Source organism: Salmo trutta, chromosome 28, assembly GCF_901001165.1.
Source record: "Salmo trutta chromosome 28, fSalTru1.1, whole genome shotgun sequence".
Taxonomy (NCBI): domain Eukaryota; kingdom Metazoa; phylum Chordata; class Actinopteri; order Salmoniformes; family Salmonidae; genus Salmo; species Salmo trutta.
In genome coordinates, this window is record NC_042984.1 from 45,287,327 (window position 1) to 45,312,543 (window position 25,217).

The 25,217-nt window shown below is 43.1% G+C and overlaps 1 protein-coding gene and 1 long non-coding RNA gene across 2 annotated transcripts; both read right to left on the bottom strand.

Moving 5' to 3' along the window:
* Window positions 1–3,915: 3,915 nt before the first annotated feature.
* On the bottom strand, window positions 3,916–17,985 carry LOC115166398 (trichohyalin-like). Its single transcript, XM_029720303.1, has 9 exons — window positions 17,817–17,985; window positions 8,628–8,810; window positions 8,444–8,551; window positions 8,255–8,353; window positions 8,067–8,162; window positions 7,579–7,942; window positions 6,998–7,485; window positions 4,146–4,294; window positions 3,916–4,000 (listed from the first exon to the last, which is right to left on the bottom strand). Exons 1-9 carry the CDS (start codon window positions 17,862–17,864, stop codon window positions 3,958–3,960), a joined length of 1,578 nt encoding a protein of 525 aa, XP_029576163.1. The 5' UTR covers window positions 17,865–17,985; the 3' UTR covers window positions 3,916–3,957.
* A 2,330-nt stretch (window positions 17,986–20,315) lies between these two features.
* On the bottom strand, window positions 20,316–21,958 carry LOC115166332 (uncharacterized). The gene is made up of 2 exons (XR_003870305.1): window positions 21,784–21,958; window positions 20,316–21,073 (listed from the first exon to the last, which is right to left on the bottom strand). It is a non-coding gene; the product is annotated as an uncharacterized LOC115166332 (long non-coding RNA).
* Window positions 21,959–25,217: the final 3,259 nt, after the last annotated feature.

The window sequence follows — 25,217 nt, forward strand, 5'->3', positions numbered from 1 at the left end:
ATTTTTTCAAAAAATTCTCAATACTGCCCCCTAGCCCTATTAATTGCTAAATTGTAATTATTTTGCCACTATGGCCTATTTATTGCCTTACCTCCAACATCTTACTACATTTGCACACACTGCATATAGACTTTTCTATTGTGTTATTGACTGTACGTTTGTTTATCCCATGTGTAACTCTGTGTTGTTTGTGTCGCACTGCTTTGCTCCATCTTGGCCAGGTTGCAGTTGTAAATGACAACTTGTTCTCAACTGGCCTACCTGGTTAACCTCTCTAGGGTAGGTGGCACCAAATCGTCCCACCTACGTAACAGCCAGTGGAATCCTGTGGCGCGATATTCAAATACCTTAGAAATGCTATTACTTCAATTTCTCAAACATATGACTATTTTACACCATTTTAAAGACAAGACTCTAGTTAATCTAACCACACTGTCCGATTTCAAAAAGGCTTTACAACGAAAGCAAAACATTAGATTATGTCAGCAGAGTATCCAGCCAGAAATAATCAGACACCCATTTTTCAAGCTAGCATATAATGTCACAAAAACTCAGAAGACAGCTAAATGCAGCACTAACCTTTGATGATCTTCATCAGATGACACCCCTAGGACATTATGTTATATAATACATGCATGTTTTGTTCAATCAAGTTCATATTTATATCAAAAACCAGCTTTTTACATTAGCATGTGACGTTCAGAACTAGCATACCCCCCGCAAACTTCCGGCGAATTTACTAAATTACTCACAATAAACGTTCACAAAAAGCATAATTATTTTATTTTAAGAATTATAGATACAGAACTCCTCTATGCACTCGATATGTCCGATTTTAAAATAGCTTTTCGGTGAAAGCACATTTTGCAATATTCTAAGTAGATAGCCCGGCATCACAGGGCTAGCTATTTAGACACCCAGCAAGTTTAGCCTTCACCAAACTCCGATTTACTATTAGAAAAGTTTGATTACCTTTGGTGTTCTTCGTCAGAATGCACTCCCAGGACTTCTACTTCAATAACAAATGTTGGTTTGGTCCCAAATAATCCATAGTTATGTTCCAACAGCGGCGTTTTGTTCGTGCGTTCAAGACACTATCCGAATGGTAAATAAGGGTCACGCGCATGGCGCATTTCGTGACAAAAGATTTCTAAATATTTCATTACCGTACTTCGAAGCATGTCAACCGCTGTTTAAAATCAATTTTTATGCCATTTTTCTCGTAAAAAAGCGATAATATTCCGACCGGGAATCTGCAATTAGGTAAACAGACGAAAGAAAATAAAGCATGGGGTCGACTCGGGCACGCGCCTAAGCCCTTTGTCCTCTGATCGGCCACTTGTCAAAGGCGATAATGTGTTTCAGCCAGAGGCTGCCTCGATATCGTTCAGCTTTTTCCCAGGCTCTGAGAGCCTATGGGAGCCGTAGGAAGTGTCACGTTACAGCTAAGATCCTCAGTCTTCAATAAACAGAGGCAAGAACAACAACACCTTGTCAGACAGGCCACTTCCTGCATGAAATCTTCTCAGGTTTTTGCCTGCCATATGAGTTCTGTTATACTCACAGACACCATTCAAACAGTTTTAGAAACTTTAGGGTGTTTTCTATCCAAAGCCAATAATTATATGCATATTCTAGTTACTGGGCAGGAGTAGTAACCAGATTAAATCGGGTACGTTTTTTATCCGGCCGTGTAAATACTGCCCCCTAGCCCTAACAGGTTAAATAAAGATCAATTCCAAAGAGTCTGCAGAATTTGCGATCAGGAAACAGATTACAGTGTCAAATCTGATGAATTGGAGAAGTGCTTCTTGAATCGGGGCTACAGCACTCAGGTCCTGAAAGATGCAGGTATAAGAACCGACGACTTGACAAAGAGAACTTGTTGCGAAGGGGAGCGCCTCGTGATACATCAGAGAGAGTGTACTTTGTTACAAAATACAGCACTGAAGCAGAGAACATTAAAATAATAATTAAAAATAATTAGGGAATCATCCAAAGTGATAGGCTACAACGCCAAGTCTTCCCAGAGCCACCAGTCAAAAGCTTTAAGAGATGTCCTACCCTAAATGACAAATTAGTCCACAGCTATCTTCCTGGTGACTCTCAAAAAACTTGGCTAGACCACAAACCCAAGGGCTCTTTTAAATGCAACCATTGCAAAATACAGAAAAACTATTTTGTTGACACAGCTCCTAAAATGGAGCATCAAGTCAAGCATTTCATTAACTGCAAAACCACTCATGTCATCTACAAATTGGAACGTCCACAGTGCAAGCTGTTCTACATTGGACGGACAAAGAGACGCCTTCAAGACCGCTTAGCGAATCACAAGTATGCCATACGGGTAGGCAATGAAGACTACCCCATGGCAAGGTACAAGTCCTTACACCATGGCAACCCTGCCTCCCTACAAGCTATGGCTATTGATCATGTTCCAGCCTCAATTAGAAAAGGGGACCATCTTAAACAACTAAACCAAAGGGAAAGTTTTTGTATTTACAAATTACATGCCACTACAGTGCCTTGCAAAAGTATTCACCCCTCTTGGCTTTTTTTCCTAACCAGCTTTATGTGGAAGTCACCTGAAATGCATTTCAATAAACAGGTGTGTCTTGTTAAAAGTTAATTTGTGGAGTTTCTTTCCTTCTTAATGCGTTTGAGCCAATCAGTTGTGTTGTGACATGGTAGGGGTGGTATACAGAAGATAGCCCTATTTGGTAAAAGACCAAGTCCATATTATGGCAAGAACAGCTCAAATAAGAAAAGAGAAACGTCAGTCCATCATTACTTTAATACATGACGGTCAGTCAATCCGTAAAATTTCAGGAACTTTGAAAGTTTATTCATGTACAGTCGCAAAAACCATCAAGCGCTATAATGAAACTGGCTCTCATGAGGAAAAGAAGACCCAGTTACCTCTGCTGCAGAGAATAAGTTTATTCGAGTTATCAGCCTCAGAAATTGCAGCCCAAATAAATGCATCACAGAGTTCAAGCAACAGACACATCTCAACATTAACTGTTCAGAGGAGACTGCGTGTATCAGGCCTTCATTGTCGCATTGCTGCAAGGAAACCACTACTAAAAGGACACCAATAAGAAGAATAGACTTGCTTGGGCCAAGAAACATGAGCAATGGACATTAGACCGGTGGAAATCTGTCCTTTTGACAATGACCTAACACACATCCAGGCTGTAAGGGCTATTTGACCAAGAAGGAGAGTGGAGTGCTGCATCAGATGACCTGGCCTTCACAATCACCTGACCTCAACCCAACTGAGATGGTTTGCGCTGAGTTGGAACGCAGAGTTAAGGAAAAGCAGCCATCAAGTGCTAAGCATATGTGGGAACTCCTAAAAGACTGTTGGAAAAGCATTCCAGATGAAGATGGTTGCGAGAATGCCAAGAGTGCAAAGCTGTCATCAAGGCAAAGGATGGCTACTATGAAGAATTTTAAATATATTTTGATTTGTTTGACACTTTTTTGGTTAGTACATGATTCCATATGTGTTATTTCATAGTTTTGATGTCTTCACTATTATTTTACAATGTAGAAAATAGTAAAAATAAAAAATATTTTGCATCTTCAAAGTGGTAGGCATGTTGTGTAAATCAAATGATTCAAACCACCCAAAAATGTATTTTAATTCCAGGTTGTAAGGCAACAAAATAGGAAAAATGCCAAGTTCCCTGGTTTAAATGAAGATATGGATTTACAAACTACAGGCCACTAAGTACCCTGGTTTAAATGAAGATATGGATTTCTCACCCTTCCTGTAGGGTCGTGATAGGTCTATTTGCTGTCATCTAGTGGACTTTTTGCTCAATTGCCCTCAGCTAGGTTTAGACTGTTGTTGTTCATGTTTGCTGTTTGCCACCCAGATGGATAGACCAAAGATGATCAAAAACAAAATCAAGCTGGTTTCAAACTTTATTTTTTCTAAATATTTTGTCATCATTGAATGCATGTCAGTTTGAGCAGCAGCAATTGGAGAAACCTGTGATTTAAAATACAATATATTTACCATATATAGATAACATACTGTACATAGGCAATATATTCCATTCATCATATACTTATGATAACCAACATTATTTTTCTATCTGGCTCTCATTCATCCATCAATTCATTACTGCACTTACCCTGACTTTTTATTCTCTTCTGGCTTACTTTCCACCATTTCCTCCTTCTGCAGCCCCTGACTGTCTTCCTCCTCATCCTTCACTTGTTCTCTCTCTGTCTTCTTCTTCTTCTTCTTCTTCCTTTTGCCAGTCTTCTTTGCCTCGTCATCCTAAGATTGTTAGATGGAGGTTATTGTAGTGACTGACACCTAGATGTCTAAGTTGTAACAGGTGTACATACAGTCTATACACTACCTATGTAACTATACTAAACAAAAATATAAATGCAACATGCAACAATTTCAAACATTTGACTGATTTACAATTCACACAGTATAAGGAAATCAGTCAATTGAAATCAATTCAGTAGGCCCCAATCTTTGGATTTCACATGACTGAGAATACAGATATGCATCTGTTGGTCACAGATAACTTATTTATTTAAAAGGTAGGGGTGTGGATCAGAAAACCAGTTAGTATCTGGTGTGACCACCATTTGCCTCATGCAGCGTGACATACAGTTGAAGTCAGAAGTTTACATACACCTTAGCCAAGTACATTTAAGCTCAGTTTTTCACAATTCCTGACATTTAATCCTAGTAAAAATTCCCTGTTTTAGGTCAGTTAGGATCACCATTTTATTTTAAGAATGCAAAATGTCAGAATAATAGTAGAGAGAATGATTGATTTATTTCAGCTTTTATTTCTTTCATCACATTCCCAGTGGGTCAGAAATGTACATACACTCAATTTGTATTTGGTAGCATTGCCTTTAAATTGTTTAACTTCGGTCAAATGTTTTGGGTAGCCTTCCACAAGCTTCCCACAATAAGTTAGTTGAATTTTGGCCCATTCCTCTTGACAGAGCTGGTGTAACTGAGTCAGGTTTGTAGGCTACCTTGCTCGCACAAGCTTTTTCAGTTTTGTCCACAAATTTTCTCTAGGATTGAGGTCAGGGCTTTGTGATGGCCATTCCAATGCCTTGACTTTGTTGTCCTTAAGCCATTTTGCCACAACTTTGGAAGTATGCTTTGGGTCATTGTCCATTTGGAAGACCCATTTGCGACCAAGCTTTAACTTCCTGACTAATGTCTTGAGATGTTGCTTCAATATATCCACGTATTTTTTATTTTGTGAAGTGCACCAGTCCCTCCTGCAGCAAAGCACCCCAACAATATGATGCTGCCACCCCCGTGCTTCACGGTTGGGATGGTGTTCTTTGGCTTGCAAGCCTCCCTCTTTTTACTCCAAACATAACGATGGTCATTATGGCCAAACAGTTCCATTTCTGTTTCATCACACCAGAGGACATTTCTCCAAAAAGTACGATCTTTGTCCCCATGTGCAGTTGCAAACCGTAGTCTGAATTTTTTATGGCGGTTTTGGAGCAGTGGCTTCTTCCTTGCTGAGCGGCCATTCAGGTTATATCGATATAGGACTCGTTTTACTGTGGATATAGATACTTTTGTACCTGTTTCCTTCAGCATCTTCACAAGGTCCTTTGCTGTTGTTCTGGGATTGATTTGCCCTTTTCGCACCAAAGTACGTTCATCTCTAGGAGACAGAACGCTTCTCCTTCCTGAGCAGTATGACAGCTGCATGGTCCCATGGTGTTTATACTTGCGTGCTATTGTTTGTACAGATGAACGTGGTACCTTCAGGTGTTTGGAAATTGCTCCCAAGGGTGAACCAGACTTGTGGAGGTCTACAATGTTTTTGCTGAGGTCTTGGCTGATTTATTTAGATTTTCCCATGATGTCAAGCAAAGAGGCACTGAGTTTGAAGGTAGGCCTTGAAATACATCCACAGGTACACCTCCAATTGACTCAAATTATGTCAATTAGCCTATCAGAAGCTTCTAAAGCCATTACATAATTTTCTGGAATTTTCCAAGCTGTTTAAAGGCACAGTCAACTTAGTGTATGTAAACTTATGACCTACTGGAATTGTGATACAGTGAATTATAAGTGAAATAATCTGTCTGTAAACAATTGTTGGAAAAATGACAAAGTAGATGTCCTAACTGACTTGCCAAAACTATAGTTTGTTAACAAGAAATTTGAGGAGTGGTTGAAAAACAAGTTTTAATGACTCCAACCTAAGTGTATGTGAACTTCCGACTTCAACTGTATCTCCTTCGCGTAGAGTTGATCAGGCTGTTGACTGTGGCCTGTGGAATGTTGGATGTTGTCGGGAACTAGAACCCGGTGTCGTATGCGTCAATCCAGAGCATGGAAGAACTGGGCAATTTTCAGCTTCCAGGAATGGTGTACAGATCCTTGCGACATGGGGCAGTGCATTATCATGCTGAAACAAGAGGTGATGGCGGCGGATGAAGGGCACAACAATGGGCCTCAAGATCGGTATGTCTGTATATTGAAATTGCCATTGATAAAATGCAATTGTGTTCGTTGTGCGTAACTTATGCCTGCACATATAGCCCCACCACCACCATGAGGCACAGCAAACCGCTCGCCCACACGACGCCATGCAGTTGTGAGGCTGGTTTGACGTACTGCCAAATTCTTTAAAACAACGTTGGAGGTAGCTTATGGTAGATTAATCAGCTTCTTGATATGCCACACCTGTCAGGTGGATCGATTATCTTGGCAAAGGAGAAATGCTCACTAACAGGGATGTAAACAAATTTGTGCACAACATTTGAGAGAAATAAGATTTTCATGCGAATGGAACATTTTGGGGATATTTTATATCAGCTCATGAAATATGGGACCAACACTTTACATGTTGCATTTATATTTTTGTTCAGTGTATGTTTGAGTTGTAGCTTTATATGAAGGAACAATGGTGAAACATATTCCCATCATATAACTGAACTGTCAAGTCATTGCAATGTCCCCATCATCACCCACCTGTTGGGCCTCTCTTGCCCATCCCTGGAGGAGCCTCCTACCCGCTTCAGTCAGAGGGGTGACGGGGGCCAGACGGGAACTGTGGCGGAAGTGGAGATACTGCACAGTCTGGGCAGACACTGACTTATGGGCTGTTCTCCATCCATGGAGGTCCTGGAGCATGTTGTTGATCATGATGTCCCACAGCATGCCTATCTTGCCCAGTATCTCCTCAGTGCGTCTCTGGTAGACTGACTCCAAGCACTGCAGCAGGGTGGTCAACATCTTCCGGTCCAGGACTTCCCAATTCTTGTTCTGCTCATAGTCATTCTTCATATCACGCTCAATATCACCCATGATCAAGTGCATCTGCATCTTCACCTCCTTGCATATAGTCTCTATGCCATCCTCCTCCTCCTCGCTCTCTTCATCCTCCTCACTCTCCTCTTCACTCCCCTCCCTGTCTCCTTCCTCCACCTTCTCCTCTTTCTCCTTCTCTTCCGCTCCCTCTGTATCGCCCTCTTCATCCTCACTCTCCTCTTCCTTTTCACTTTCCTCCTCTCCCTCTTTCTCCTCTTCCTCTGTCTCCCCCTCTTCCTCACCTTCTTCCCCCTGGCTCTCCTCTCTCCCTATCATCCACTTTTCCATCCATCTTTTTATCTGCTCTTCTCTCTTTTTCTGTCTCTCTCTCTTCACCTGGGCCAGACTGTGATGGTCCCTCTCTCTGCGCTGCCGTCTATCCTCTAGGCCCTCTCTAACCCGCTCCAGCTCCAGCTCCAGGTCACGTTGCAGGACAACTATCCCTTGGTGGGCCACCCTCAGGGTCTCTGCTCTGAACTGGGCCCAGTGTCTTTCCCTGATCTGCCGGTCCCTGCTCTGGTAGAAGCGCTTCTTCAGGTTATCTAAGCAGCAAGGGAGGGGCATATCATGGTCTTTGTCCTTATCTCGGTCCTTATCTACCTGGATCTTTGAAGGTCAAACAAAGTGACAAGTAGAGAAAGGCAATTTTGATCAAATGTTGTTGGAAAAAGATTATGCGCACACACACACACACACACACACACAGGCACAAATATCATGGGTATTTTACCTGTTCTTGGTCCTGTGCTGAAGCACATTCTACATCCTCAGTCTTTCGGGGAGCTGGACATTCCTTGTCAGGAGAGTCCTCCAAGTCCTCAATAATCTGTTTATCATATTTAGAGAGTCTGTAGGTCAGAGCTCCATTCTCCATATTCAGACAGATAGTAACACAAATGTGTGGCACTGATCTCTTACCAGTGGTTCACAAACAGGGGGGGTGTTCACATAGGCATTCTCCAGGGCATCCACAGGGTGAGGGAGGAGGATGTCAGGGTTGTGTTGCTCTACCTGGGTCTGTGCAGACATTTTGGGTCAGATATACTGATGCAGCGCATACTGGGCAGTTCTGGTCAAATTCAATTGATAAAAACACAGCCTTATTACCAGTTGTTGGCCCTCGGTTGAAGCCTTATCTATATCTTCAGTGTCCTTTGGAGGAACTGGACTTTCCTTTACAGTAGACTCCTCCAAGTCCTCAATATCCTGAAGAATCTGTCAGAGTCAGCTGGTCAGAACTCATCTGCACACAGGCAGTCACACAAAGACATGGGTAGCAGTGATCTCTTACCAGTGGTTCACAGAAAGATGGGGTGTTCACAGCCTCTGCATTTTCTTCCTGCACTTCTTCTTCGCACACTTTCATGTGTGCTGCCTGTCCATCCTCATCCTTTGGACTGGATGGAAGGACGATCCTGTCCCCAGAGGACCTCTGCTTCTTGTCACTGTGCTCTAGACTCTCTAGGATGGGCGGCTGTGGAACACAAGTACTATTGTCAGTCAACCTGTTGCTACATGTAACACACTGTGAGCTCTTACTAGGGCATTAAATAAATGGTTATTCATTTGGTTATTAATCAGTATGTTCCTTCGACATGTTGGCACTGTTGAATCTATCGATTTGACTTTCCAGTCATTTGGAAGTAAGGCTGGAGGAACACCTCACAAAGTCGGGATTCTTGCACACAGCATTGACCTGTTTATAACAGGGATACAAAGTATATAGAGAGCAGGTGCTTTCACACAGGTGTGGTTCCTGAGTTAATTAAGCAATTAACATCCCATCATGCTTAGGGTCATGTATAAATATGCTGGGTGGGCTACCATGGCTATGCCACAATAGGATGACAATGCCCCCATCCACAGGGCACGAGTAGTCACTGAATGGTTTGATGGACATTACAATGATGTAAACCATATGTCATGGCTGTCACAGTCACCAGATCTCAACCCAATGGAACAAATAAGGGAGATTCTGGAGTGAGACAGTGTTTTCTACCACCACCAACAAATCACCAAATTATGGAATTTCTTGTGGAAAAATGCTGTTGCATTCCTCCAATAGTGGTCCAGACAGTGTTGTGCCTGGTCTTGACTCTGCTTCGGACAGTGAGGACTCATAATTTCTTACCCGAGACCAGCAGAGACTTAAGTCAGCGCATAAAACCACTTCACCAGTCCAAATATATACACTCCTTTCTTGAAACATGAATATCTTAACAGCCTTAATATATATTATAGACATGTTTGCTCAGTGGCAAACCTATAGGCCTTCAGTGTGTGACATGTTGGTGATTCTGAAAGGACAGCAACCATAATACCAGTGCACTCATGAAGGAGAGTGGACTTTTTGTAAAACACAAAGGGCTTGTGGTGTAGTGGAGGCTATCTGCAGGTATAAACCATATACACTTTTTTTCAGTGGGCATTGCGTATACTCACTTCTTAATCCCTACTGATGCGTATCAAAATAGTGTATACGACTTATCAATTTAGTACAATAGAGAAATCATACACTGAGTAGCCTACACAATCGCAAAGCACGTGGAATACATTCACAAGCGCACTACACACTGCCTAGTTTCAGCGCAATATCATCTGCAGTCAGCAAGAGTGTGCAGCTCACAGAAGATTGACATCGGTAGCGGGTAGTGTAGGAAAGATGTTTCAACTTATGATATCTACCAGTAAATGCTCATTAAGGCAACAATGGGTACGCAAACTAGGTATTGAAAAAGTTTAGTCCGAAGTGTTGGTTAGAAGGCAATTTGTAATGCGCAATTGTCATCATGTAGCTGTTTGCAGCAGGAGTGTAGACAAGGATGGGCCTGGGTGGCAGAGGCCCCCCCACTGGGGAGCCAGGCCATGACAGCCCCATCCAATCAGATTGATGTGGTTTAAGCATTGTTGTAGACTTAGAACATCAAATGTGTGTATTTTTTCTATTTATTTATTTTTAGATTTTTTTGAGTGAAAATCTGAAAAATCTATTCAAAAACTCATTAAAAAAGACAGGATTTTTCAAACATGATGCCTTTCCTTTGCTGGGCGGGCCATTTGGGAACTTTTTAGCAAAGTTAGAGTATACCTAGCCTCGAACTCAGGTCCTGTGTGTACCTAACCTAGCCCTCTCTGCCCATTCCTCGCCATTTACCCGTTGTTGTCTTAGCTCTGCCGATCAAATCCTGTGATTGCTTTATGCCTCTCTCTAATGTCAATATGCCTTGTCTACTGCTGTTTTGGGTAGTTCTTATTGTTTTATTTCACTGTAGAACATGCCTTAGATAGATCTTCTGTCTCACCCCCCACTCATGCGGAGACCTCACCTGGCTTAACTGGTGCCTCCAGAGATGCAACCTTTCTCATCGTCACTCAATCCCTAGGTTTACCTCCACTGTACTCACATCCTACCATACCCTTGTCTGTACATAATGCCCTGAATCTATTTGAGAATTTCAATAAGCATTTTTCTGCGGCTGGCCATGCTTTCCACCTGGCTACCCCTACCCCGGCCAACAGCTCTGCACCCCCCGCAACAACTTGCCGAAGCCCCCCCGCTTCCTGGCTACCCCACCCTCTCTTTCTAAAATTATCCACCGCAATTGTTGCAACCTCTATTACTAGCCTGTTCAACCTCTCTTTCGTATCGTCTGAGAACCCTGACGATTGGAAAGCTGCCGCGGTCATCCCCCTCTTCAAAGGGAGAGACACTCTAAACCCAAACTGTTACAGACCTATATCCATCCTGCCCTGCCTTTCTAAAGTCTTCGAAAGCCAAGTTAACAAACAGATCACCGACCATTTCGAATCCCACCGTACCTTCTCCACTATGCAATCTGGTTTCCGAGCTGGTCATGGGTGCACCTCAGCCACTCTCAAGGTCCTAAACGATATCATAACCGCCATCGATAAGACAGTACTGTTCAGCCGTCTTCATCGACCTGGCCAAGGCTTTCGACTCTGTCAATCACCACATTGTTATCGGCAGACTCAATAGCCTTGGTTTCTCAAATGACTGCCTCGCCTGGTACACCAACTACTTCTCAGATAGAGTTCAGTGCCTGTTGTCCGGACCTCTGGCAGTCTCTATGGGGGTGACACAGGGTTCAATTCTCTGGCTTTTCTCTGTATATATCAATGATGTCGCTCTTGCTGCTGGCGATTCTCTGATCCACCTCTGCGCAGACGACACCATTCTGTATACATCTGGCACTTCTTTGGACACTGTGTTAACAAACCTCCAAACAAGCTTCAATGCCATACAACACTTCTTCCGTGGCCTTCAACTGCTCTTAAATGCTAGTAAAACTAAATGCATGCTCTTCAACAGATCGCTGCCCGTACCCGCCCGCACGTCCAGCATCACTACTCTGGACGGTTCTGACTTAGAATATGTGGACAACTACATATACCTAGGTGTCTGGTTAGACTGTACACTCTCCTTCCAGACTCACATTCAGCATCTCCAATCCAAAATTAAATCAAGAATCGGTTTCCTATTTCGCAACATAGCTTCCTTCACTCATGCTGCCAAACATACCTTCGTAAAACTGACTATCCTACCGATCCTTGACTTCGGCGATGTCATTTACAAAATAGCCTCCAACACTCTACTCAGCAAATTGGATGTAGTCTATCACAGTGCCATCCGTTTGTCACCAAAGCGCTATATACTACCCACCACTGTGACCTGTATGCTCTCGTTGGCTGGCCCTCGCTACATATTCATTTCCAAACCCACTGGCTCCAGGTCATCTATAAGTCTTTGCTAGGTAAAGCCTCACCTTATCTCAGCTCACTGGTCACCATAGCAACACCCACCTGTAGCACGCTCTCCATCAGGTATATTTCACCGGTCACCATAGCAACACCCACCTGTAGCACGCTCTCCATCAGGTATATTTCACCGGTCACCATAGCAACACCCACCTGTAGCACGCTCTCCATCAGGTATATTTCACCGGTCACCATAGCAACACCCACCTGTAGCACGCTCTCCATCAGGTATATTTCACCGGTCACCATAGCAACACCCACCTGTAGCACGCTCTCCATCAGGTATATTTCACCGGTCACCATAGCAACACCCACCTGTAGCACGCTCTCCATCAGGTATATTTCACCGGTCACCATAGCAACACCCACCTGTAGCACGCTCTCCATCAGGTATATTTCACCGGTCACCATAGCAACACCCACCTGTAGCACGCTCTCCATCAGGTATATTTCACCGGTCACCATAGCAACACCCACCTGTAGCACGCTCTCCATCAGGTATATTTCACCGGTCACCATAGCAACACCCACCTGTAGCACGCTCTCCATCAGGTATATTTCACCGGTCACCATAGCAACACCCACCTGTAGCACGCTCTCCATCAGGTATATTTCACCGGTCACCATAGCAACACCCACCCGTAGCACGCTCTCCATCAGGTATATTTCACCGGTCACCATAGCAACACCCACCCGTAGCACGCTCTCCATCAGGTATATTTCACCGGTCACCATAGCAACACCCACCTGTAGCACGCTCTCCATCAGGTATATTTCACCGGTCACCATAGCAACACCCACCCGTAGCACGCTCTCCAGCAGGTATATTTCACCGGTCACCATAGCAACACCCACCTGTAGCACGCTCTCCATCAGGTATATTTCACCGGTCACCATAGCAACACCCACCTGTAGCACGCTCTCCAGCAGGTATATTTCACCGGTCACCATAGCAACACCCACCTGTAGCACGCTCTCCATCAGGTATATTTCACCGGTCACCATAGCAACACCCACCTGTAGCACGCTCTCCATCAGGTATATTTCACCGGTCACCATAGCAACACCCACCTGTAGCACGCTCTCCATCAGGTATATTTCACCGGTCACCATAGCAACACCCACCTGTAGCACGCTCTCCATCAGGTATATTTCACCGGTCACCATAGCAACACCCACCCGTAGCACGCTCTCCAGCAGGTATATTTCACCGGTCACCATAGCAACACCCACCTGTAGCACGCTCTCCAGCAGGTATATTTCACCGGTCACCATAGCAACACCCACCCGTAGCACGCTCTCCATCAGGTATATTTCACCGGTCACCATAGCAATACCCACCTGTAGCACGCTCTCCATCAGGTATATTTCACCGGTCACCATAGTAATACCCACCTGTAGCACGGGCTCCATCAGGTATATTTCACCGGTCACCATAGTAATACCCACCTGTAGCACGCTCTCCATCAGGTATATTTCACCGGTCACCATAGCAACACCCACCTGTAGCACGCTCTCCATCAGGTATATTTCACCGGTCACCATAGCAACACCCACCCGTAGCACGCTCTCCATCAGGTATATTTCACCGGTCACCATAGCAACACCCACCTGTAGCACGCTCTCCATCAGGTATATTTCACCGGTCACCATAGCAACACCCACCTGTAGCACGCTCTCCATCAGGTATATTTCACCGGTCACCATAGCAACACCCACCCGTAGCACGCTCTCCATCAGGTATATTTCACCGGTCACCATAGCAACACCCACCCGTAGCACGCTCTCCAGCAGGTATATTTCACCGGTCACCATAGCAACACCCACCCGTAGCACGCTCTCCAGCAGGTATATTTCACCGGTCACCATAGCAACACCCACCTGTAGCACGCTCTCCATCAGGTATATTTCACCGGTCACCATAGCAACACCCACCTGTAGCACGCTCTCCATCAGGTATATTTCACCGGTCACCATAGCAATACCCACCTGTAGCACGCTCTCCATCAGGTATATTTCACCGGTCACCATAGCAATACCCACCTGTAGCACGCTCTCCATCAGGTATATTTCACCGGTCGTCCCCAAAGCCAACAACCCCTTTGGCCGCCTTTCCTTCCAGTTCTCTGCTGCCAATGACTGGAACGAATTGCAAAAATCACTGAGGCTGGAGAAATATCTCCCTCGCTAACTTTAAGCATCAGCTGTCAGAGCAGCTTACCGATTACTGCACCTGTACACAGCCCATCTCTAAATAGCCCACCCAACTTCCTCATCCCCATACTGTTATTTATTTTGCTCTTTTGCACCCCAGTATCACTACTTGCACATCATCATCTGCACATCTATCACTCTAGTGTAAATGCTAAATTGTAATTATTTCGCCACTATGGCCTATTTAATCCTACTACATTTGCACACACTGTATATAGATTTTTCTATTGTGTTATTGACTGTACGTTTGTTTATCCCATGTGTAACTCTGTGTTGTTGTTTTTGTCGCACTGCTTTGCTTTATCTTGGCCAGGTCACAGTCGTAAATAAAATATCCACTTCTCCAGGCAACACTACACGACTGCATAGGGCCCATAGAAAGACAGCAGTCACACACAGCATGATGTTAAAGGATAAGCAGTCCATTCACTCAGAGATAATGAGCCAGTAGGTCCCAATCATAAGAATACAAAAACACAACCATTAAGTATTTCCCAATCGAAATTTACAACTATTACTGCCCATTGCAAAAAACATTTCACATTTAGCACACAAAAAAGTTTCAAGTGGAATTGACAACGATTTAACTACTTTGCAGATATGAAACAGACAATCATACCATCAGTAAAAAATATTAAATTCCCAGTTTATGCTACAAAACCATCTTTATGAGGTTTTAAAAATAGGTTATATTTGACTCATCGTTCCATGATGTACAATAAGGCATTGTTGGCAGAATAGATGGATGCAGTTCATTGCATGATTCATATAATTCACCGATACATTTCTTGGGAATCCAGAAATATTGCTATCAGGTTGCAAATCCCAGCTGGCCTGGTACATTTCTTGCTGCCTCCATTCGGAATGCACTGTTTCAGTTTCAATGACTCTATATTCTGGACAAAAACGGATGAATGTAACTAAGGCTGGGAATGTCAATACAATCAAACTAGCAAGGGCTATGATCACAAGTCAATCAAACGTGGCTAATTGGCTAGCGAATATATTTAAGCAAGCTAAAAACACGTAGCCTAACATTAGCTAGCTGCTAGGAGGATGTCATAGCATGCCATTAGAGGAGTGGATTAGTGACTGACTTTTCCCCCCTCATATTGTTTTTTGGTGACTATGCACAGCTAGAGATGCAGGTGTCATTTGGTTAGCTAGCAAGAACTTGACATATCTCTTGCGATCACAAATTCACTCTAGCTATCTACTCTGATTTCTCTTAAGTGTGCCAGAGCACAGAACAACTGATGAATTTACAAACACGCAACACCCGCAGGAATATGACCAGTGTCAGTAAACGTAGACACATGTTTTATAGTTAGTCAAGAACGCTCTAGATAACATGTAAACAGCCTAACCAGCTCTGCTACGGCGAGTAAAATGGTCAGAGTGAGGTGTTCTCTCATTTGTGTCTGGAACTAGCTAGCTAGCAAGTTACCTTGGGTGCTTGGTTGGGTCAATTATGCATTGACAGGCAAGCTGCAGAAGGATGAGGAGGCTACAGTTCCCCATGAGTGCAATTATGATGGCCAACTTGCTGAAAAAGTTGGAGAGGGTTTATCTACTATTCCTTCGTTCGATTTTAGCTCATCTTGCTCTGGCTAGCATTAGTTGTTGATCTTGTTGTTGTGCATAGCTGGGGGAGGGAGAGCCTACCTTTTCATGGTTTAGTCAATAGGACTGTAAAGTTCCCAAATGCAAGAGGACTCCCGTGGTGTTTACATATTTGCAGAAATCCATTCAGGTGTATTTTGTGGCTTTTGGAGAATGCGTTCTAATGATCTAAAGTCGCATTGTTGCAACTGCCTGTAAACACACAGTCCAGTTCAAAGTGAATAATGGCAGGCCCATGTGGCAAATGGCTTTTTGTATAAAGGCCTACTGGTGCTCTGATTGGCTATAGTGCACCGGTCTGTGTAGACTCAGGTCCTGGACAAGACATTACTTTATTCGGTTTTATTTATTGCAGTGTCTTAATTGTCCAAACGCACGGCTGCTTTCCCACTCTATATTACTATAGAATTTTCACAAATGCCTTAGTATATGTAATTCCCAAACCTTCTAAGAATTTATGAAAAGGTGAAAATGGCCATATCTAAGTGGTCGCTTGTCAGATTATTTTTTTTTAAGTGTCATTCTTCCTGGGGTGTATATGGAAAGATTCTAATAAGATTTAATGTGCCTAAATACTTTCAGTTCCACTAAATGCAACAACCGGGAGACCCATGGGGCGGCGCACAATTGGCCCAGCGTCTTCTGGCTTAGGGGAGTGTTTGGCCGGCAGGGATGTCCTTGTCCCATCGCACTCTAGCGACTCCTGTGAGAGGCTGGGCGCACGCACGCACGCTGACACGGTCACCAGGTGTAAAGTGTTTTCTCCGACACATTGGTGTGGCTGGCTTTCGGGTTAAGCAGGCATTGTGTCAAGAAGCAGTGCGGCTTGGTTGAGTTGTTTTGGAGAACGCATGGCTCTCGACCATCGCCTCTCCCGAATCCGTACGGGAGCGGCAGCGATGAGACAAGACTGTAACTACCAATTGGATACCACAAAATTGGGGAGAAAAAGGGGTGATGATCATTTGCAATTAACTTCTTGTTGAAAGTTATTCTTTGATACCACCTGCTGCAGCCGGTGCAAACTAGCCAACAACAAAAGCTAGCAAGCTAGACCTTAGGAAAACTACTGCGCAGTGACCTGTTAGTCTTCAAGAAGGCAGAAGTTTCCATTAGTTTTTGTAAAAACAGTCCCACCCATTAAGTCAAAATGTGATTGGTTTGTTCCATTGTCACTTCAAAATTTGGCCCTAATACAGTTGAATGGCAGATGCCTTTATCTAGCTTCTAATGGCCTACCTAGATAATGGCTGACATAGCTAGCTAGATTTATCTCACCAGCAAAGAAAAATCCTGATTGGATCTTTTTTTCTCTTCAGTGTTAACCCTTTCCTTTCCAACAAAAACTGAAAATATTAAATCAGAACAAATAATTATAATTATTATTACTATATTATTATAGTCTTAATTTTATAAATCATAAACCCTTCACTGAAGGCGTAGAAGGCCCATTGTTCCCCATTGTGTTTCTGTTAGTGCCATTACAAATAATTCCTATTTTCCCATTTTGTTTAACTATTCTGAATGTCTAAAGAATCAATATGTTCTGAAATATGAACCCAGAAATACTGGACATTTAGAACTCTTATTATGGTGGTGATTTGACTAAATTACAATCATGGTCTTGAATTGGACACGCATTTTTCTGGTCTTGGTTTTGACTTGGTCTTGGAAACCTTGTCCCCATTCCATTCTTGGTTCTTGACTTGGTTTTTAAATCCCAGTTAGGTAACTACTGACACAACATACACAAATAAATACAATTTAGCTGTAATGCTTTTGAATATATTGGACATGTTGTCAAACCATGAAGAAATAGGACATTGCAATAATCAATAATCAGGGATACCAGTAACTCAATACTTACATAAGACTGTGGCTTATATGACCTTTTGCTCTTTCTCTGCTGATCCATTTTGAGGTCTAGGTTGGAAGAGCACAGGTTCTAAGAAGAAACTCCCCCACAAACCTTAGGGAAAATTATTATTAGGTACACACAGTATGTTTAAATTGTTTCATTATCATGAGGGAGTCTTTTATCCATTCGTGGCACAGACACTTTCCCTGCTGGAATGAGATGCAGATTTGAAAATTGTTGAGATGCTGTAACCTTGACTACCTAGCATTAGAATGTGTATGTCTAGAATTAGAACTAATGATAATTCTATGGACTAATGACCCTCTCATTTTATTTATGGCCTCAATAAACAATGTTCACAGTATGAAACAAAAATAAAATCAACTTCACAACAGGAACAAAAGACTATTCATGTTATTTACACTTGTTACATAATTTTAAAAAGTTGTTTTGGTATTTGTATGTGATATACATATATAATTGATAAAATATTGCTTAGACCAGTGGTATCTGTCCTCTCTTGATTGAAGTGATAAAAAAGTAACCCCTAAATTACCAGGTAAGTTGACTGAGAACCGAGAATGTAGCCAGGACACCAGGGTTACCACCCCTACAATAAGTGCCATAGGATCTTTAGTGACCACAGAGAGTCAGGACACCCATTTAACATCCCATCCAAAGACAGCACCCTACACAGGGCCATAGCCCCAATCACTGCCCTGGGATATAATTTATTTAGACCAGAGGAAACAGGGCCTGTGTACTGGCCCTCCAACACCACTACCTGCATCATCTGGTCTCCCATCCAGGGACTAACCAGGACCAACCCTTGTTAGTTTCAGAGGCAAGCCAGCAGTAGGATGCATGGTGGTATGCAGCTGGCCAGGTTACCTAAGGTTTTAAGGTACACAGCTGTGTATTACTACATTTTATAGGTGCCATTCATGAGCAACGTGTGGCAGCATTCAAACAAATCTTCATTAATAGCAAATAAACACATTATCCACAGACACATTCCTTACTTATTTGCTTATTTCTTTCTGCCCCTTTGGTCTCCGTCTCCACCCATCCCTCTCTCCCTCCCACTTTTCAGAGAGAGAGAGAGAGAGAGAGAGCATAGCCTTGCTATTGAGAGGCCGCTGAAGGCAGACCTGGCTCTCAAGAGAAGACAGGCTATGTGCACACTGCCCACAAAATGAGGTGCAAAGTGAGCTGCACGTCCTAACCTGCCAGATGTATGACCATTTCAGAGACACATATTTCCCTCAGATTACACAGACCCACATTTTTTTCTAAACAAATCCAGTTTTGATCAACTCCCATATCTATTGGCTGAAATACCATGATGTGAAATCACAGCAGCATGATTTGTGACCTGTTGCCACAAGAAAGGGCAACCAGTGAAAAACAAACACCATTGTAAATACAACCCATATTTATGTTTATTTATTTTCTCTTTTGTACTTTAACCATTTGCATTCGTTATAACACTGTACATAGCCACGATATGACATTTGAAATGTCTCTATTTCTCTGAAACTTTTGTGAGTGTAATGTTTACTATTCATTTTGGATTGTTTATTTCACTTTTGTTTATCTATTCACTTGCTTTGGCAATGTAAACATATGTTTCCCATGCCAATAAAGCCCTTTGAATTGAATTGAGAGAGAATAAAATGTGGTGGCTTGGATAATTGGAGACAGACAACTTGACAGGACATAACACATCGACAGGAAGAGCCCCCGTTGCTCTCTAAACTCTTTCTCACTCAAAGGAGCACTTACGAAGGTAATACTAACATAAGGAACACTAGGCTGGGATTGCTCACTCTGTGCTTTACCTGTGTTTTGAGTTGTAGACCTGCTGGTGCAGGTTTTTATAGTGTTCTCAGGTTGGTGTTCAAATCCTTGTGTGTGTGCGAGAGCCACTGTGTGTCCAAATTCCTCTTTAGCTAGCAGGGGTGGGTGGGGGATTTGGCTTTGTGATCATCTGATCACATTTCTTTTAAGACTACCCAACAACACCTCACCAGCCTGGCCCCCTCTACACTATACTTCCGTTCTTGGTTACCAGAGGAAGCTTTGCCTAATCTCTGCACCCCTAACAAACATGAGGTGAGGAACTCTGAATGTCACTGAAGGAGTGGATATAATAACTTGAGTCTTTGTGAAATGGTATGGGTGGCAGGTAGCTGAGTGGTTAAGAGCGTTGGGCAAGTAACCGAAAGGTTTGAATCCCTGAGCCAACTAGGTGAAACATCTGTTGCTGTGCCTTGTGCAAGGTACTTAACCCTAATTGCTCTGGATAAGAGCATCTGCTAAAATATGGAAGAGAAAAGTAACCTTTCAGTAGTTGATATACAGTAACTGATTGAGTGCTGTTAGTGAAGTGTTTTAGCCTATTGTTGTTTTCTCAAGTCCAACCCAGAAGCATGGAATGATGGTATTAAGAACATTATGGGTGTAGTCACTTGTAAAAACACCACTTTGAGGAAAATTGGAGCTCAATTTAAAGAGTTGTTTAAAAAGCATTTTTTATTGGCTGAGGACTGTTGCCATATTTCCACATAGAATAAGGGTGCTTTCACGGGCACATATACTACAGGAATTCCACCTGTGATTTCAATCACTCGCTGCCAAGGGCAACAGTGGTTTCCGGTTTGAGGTAAACCAAACTCACTAATCTAGGCCATCACACCATACGGTAGATGATTGTGCTTTGGAGTCTTTGTGCAGTGTCTGCTGTGGCTGTTTCATAGTGTCCCATTAGCTGTTTATTCTTCAGGAGCTGGATAATGGTAAACAACTCACTACCAGGGCTGGAGACCTGGAAGACCAACAGAGAGAACCGATACCCCTACATACTGCCTTGAGAGTATCATAGCACACACCATATCATAGCACCACTACATGCTGCCCCTGAGTAATAGGAGTGTAATTACCATGACCATATAACCTGCTGTATCGAAGCACATGAACACAACCTTCACATCTCTCCTATGTTTGGTAATGCTTCCCATTTTCTGATCACATTGATCTGTGATTTCAGATTACCACTGTCGAGTGAAGCTATATCAACGCTAGTTATGTCCCCGTAAGTACTCTGTCTGCCCATATATCCATTCATCAAGTCAGCTGTCTGCTCTTCAGGGGGCTGTACAGAGCCAGACTTAATCTGTAGCCAGGGTCCTTTGCGCAGCACCATGGCTGACTTCTGGAGGATGGTGTGGGAGCAGAATGTTAGGATCATCTTCATGGTGACCGCCCTGAAACAGAAGGATGTGATGAGTGAGGGATTTGATGGTGATTGGACACTGAACAATACTCAAAATGTATAAAACCTTCATGGGTAATACCTTCATGGGTATTACATTCACAGCATCAAGTTCGACCAATAGACTTGCATAGTTCTTCTGGTTTTACATTGCTCTCAATGCTGCCCATGAAGTTAGGAAGAATCTCCATGAGCATATTCTTGCCACTATTGATTTGGGTGCTGCACAGAGTGTGGGTGTATCTACCAAAATGTGTCAGAAGTGTCACATTTCCTGCTGTGCATGCAGTAGTTTCTCTACTTTTATTAGTTAGACCATGTTACTCCAGGTGCTGTGTGATGAGTACGGAGTGGTAAAGGTTACCACAGTGTCTCGTAAACGGGGTCCAGATTATTTCATCACCACCAGTCACTTACGACAGGGGAGGCCGAGATTGTCATCTCCTATTTTAATGTAACACCATTAGTCTCAGCCATTGGTCAACAGATTTAGGCTATTTCCAAGTTTAATCGTCTGTGTTTCCGAGGGGCTGTCCCGTAGACAGGACAGTAACACACTATTACTACCCTGCCTAGCTGGACCAGGGGGTTAAATGGAAACCACGTGTTTGATACCCTTCCATTGACTCCATTCCAGCCATTATTATGAGCCGTCCTCCCCTCAGCAGCCTCCACTGGTGTGTGTGTCAGTGCAGAAGATACCTCTTAAATCCTGTTTGAATCTCTCTCTCAGTGCAGATGTGGGGCAGTCAGGGACGTTTGTCATTCTCCTGTGGCTGATGCAGCTGTGTGTGTAGCATCCAGCCTGACGTTGGAGCAGCCATGGAGGACCTGAGACGACAGAGTCATGATGGTCCAGAACCTGATCAGTCCACTAGTACTGGGATAGAACAAAAATGTGCACCGGGACAGTGATTCATTAGGATCCTTGTTGTTACATCATCAACAGATAGATGTTTGTCTCCAGGCCTTCAGTTGTTGATGCTGAAAGTAGTTTGTCTCTAGGCCTTGTTTTATTCTGTTTTGATAATGGCTCCTGATTACCTAGCTACTACTACAACTTGATACTGTACTGTATAACCATTCAGCTGCCCTATCCCTCTTTGAAGGCTCCTCTCGGTTGGCAAGTTTCTTTGTAAGAGAACATTCAACTCTCTTTTCTAGAATAACCCACACCCCTGTCCTATATCAAGATTTACGAGTTCAAGAGCTCAGCTTGTTACAATGTTCCCTTCCAGTGAAATGCATAATCATGTCGTCTTCAGTACCTGTGGAATGTTCTTAATGTTGTGATCCCTCGCTGTGTGTCGCCAGGAGCAGTACATATTAGTCCATCAGTGTCTAATTCACTGGCTGAGTGGAGGGAGTGTGGGACCTCCAGTAAGGTAAGACCAAAACAAACATAGCTCAAACATGTATTTAAACGGTGTGCTCCAAAAATATTGGGACAGTGACACATTCTCTGTTGTTTTGGCTCTGTACTCCAGTACTTTGGATTTCAAATGACAATCACTATGTTAAAGCCTTAATTTGAGGGTGTTTTCATCCATATCAGGTGAACGGTTTAGAAATTAGAGCACTTTTTGTACATATTTGGTTCCATATTCATAGCACATCAAGCTTGTGACTACAAATTTGTTGGCTGCATTTGCTGTTTGTTTTGGTTGTGTTTCGGATTATTTTGTGCCAGATAGACATGTCTCTATTATAACTAATGATTAATAATAGTTAAAGCTCAGAAATCCAAACCCATCAATGGGAAATAATGTAGTGTCACTTTTATTGTAAATAAGAATATAATATGTTTCTAAACACGTATACATTCATGTGGATGCTACCATGCTTACGGATAATCCTGAATGAATCGTGAATGATGACGCACAAATATCATACCGCCCAAGACATGCTCCCCTTTCACCAGTCATTAGTGCTGTTAGACTCCCTCCTATGGTAGCTACAGGCTGTGTTTTGTCCAAAAAAAAAAAAAAAAAAAAAAAAGTGGTTTGTCAACCATGACTATAAGCCTGGCTTGAAAAAACATTTTCAAAAAGAAAGCAAAGTCAGTGTTCCTAAATGACAAATTCATGTGGCACCTCTTGTGTTTTCTCCCATTTGCTCCAATTGAACACAACCCTGGTCAGGGGCCAAAGGTCTGCAAGTCATTCACTGCCACTGTGGTGATAGTCGTTTAGGGGGGCACTATGGCCTGCGCATCACTGTGCCTCCAGCCAGCTCAATGAGATCAGCACAGGTCTGTTCAGTCCAGTAACAAACAGAGAGAAAAGTACATCCTGTGTGTGAACTTTCAGGTGACTCCATATACCTGTTCACGGCTGGGCAATACTCAGGTCAGGAAAACAATTACGAAAGTGAAAGAAAAAAAAAAGGAAGAAACTGCAACAGAGGCATAATCATGACAAAAAGAAACATGTAGCAGTGAGCAAGAAATATATATATCCAGAAATACAGTGCATTCAGAAAGTATTCAGAGCCCTTGACTTTTCCAGATCTTGTTACGTTACAGCCTTATTCTAAAATGGATTAAATCATTAAAATCCTCATCTACACACATTACTCCATAATGACAAAGACAAAAGTGTTTTAGCAAAAATATGTTATTTACATAAGTATTCAGCCACTTTGCTATGAGACTTGAAATTGAGCTCAGGTGCATCCTGTTTCCATTGATCATCCTTGAGATGTTTCTACAATTTAGGAGCTCCGAGACAGGATTGTGTCGAGGCACAGATCTGGGGAAGGGTACCAAAAAATGTCTGCAGCATTGAAGGTCCCCAAGAACACAGTGGCCTCCATCATTCTTAAATGGAAGAAGTTTGGAACCACCAAGACTAACTAGAGCTGGCCACCCAGCCAAATGGGAGAGAAGGGCCTTGATCAGAAAGGTGACCAAGAACCCGATGGTCACTGACAGAGCTCAAGAGTTCCTCTGTGGAGATGGGAGAACCATCCAGAAGGACAACCATCTCAGCAGCACTCCACCAATCAGGCCTTTATGGTAGAGTGGCAAGACAGAAGCCACTCCTCAGTAAAAGGCACAACAGTCCACTTGGGAGTTTGCCAAAAGGCCCCTAAAGGACTCTCAAATAATTAGAAACAAGATTCTCTAGTCTGATGAAACCAAGATTGAACTCTTTGACCTGAATGCCAAGCCTCATGTCTGGAGGAAACCTGGCACCATCCCTACGATGAAGCATGGTGGTGGCAGCATCATGCTGTGGGGATGTTTTTCAGCGGCAGGGATTGGAAGATTAGTCAGGATCGAGGGAAAGATGAACGGAGCAAAGTACAGAGAGATCCTTGAAGAAAACCTGCTCCAGAGCGATCGGGACCTCAGACTGGGGTGAACCTTCGCTCCAACAGGACAACAACCCTAAGCACACAGCCAAGACAACGCAGGAGTGGCTTCGGGACAAGTCTCTGAATGTCTTTGAGTGGCCCAGCCAGAGCCTGGACTTGAACCCGATCGAACATCTCGAGACCCCTGAAAATAGCTGTGCAGCAACGCTCCCCATCCAACCTGCCGGAGCTTGAGAGGATCTGCAGAGAAGAATGGGAGGAACTACCCAAATACAGGTGTACCAAGCTTGTAGCGTCGTACCCAAGAAGACAAGACTTTAATTGCTGCCAAAGGTGCTTCAACAAAGTACTGAGTAAAGGGTCTGAATACCAATGTAAATGTGATGTCAGTTTTTTTATACATTTGCAAAAATGTAAACTTTTTGCTTTGTCATTATGGGGTAATGCGTGTAGATTGATGGGGACATTGCTACGTTTTGTTAAGCCTTATAATTTTTTGGGGAAAAACACTTTCAGAACGCACTGTAGATACCCCAAAAACTATTTAAGTAGTACTTTAAAGTATTTTTACACCACTGGGAAAATCTACGTCATTGTAAACAACGTCTACTGGTCGTCACCTGTGCTGAAAGACCTCTAAAAACCAGCATTATGTATCTGTTACTGTGCTTGTTCTTTACTCAATGCCTTCCTGCATTAAATAGGCTGAATGATCAAATGGGTGAGTGAATTGTCACCGCTTTATGCCCTACAATTTGCAAACACTCCGACAAGACCATCATGTCAATACCACCAAGAACTTGGTCTTTCTCTGCATT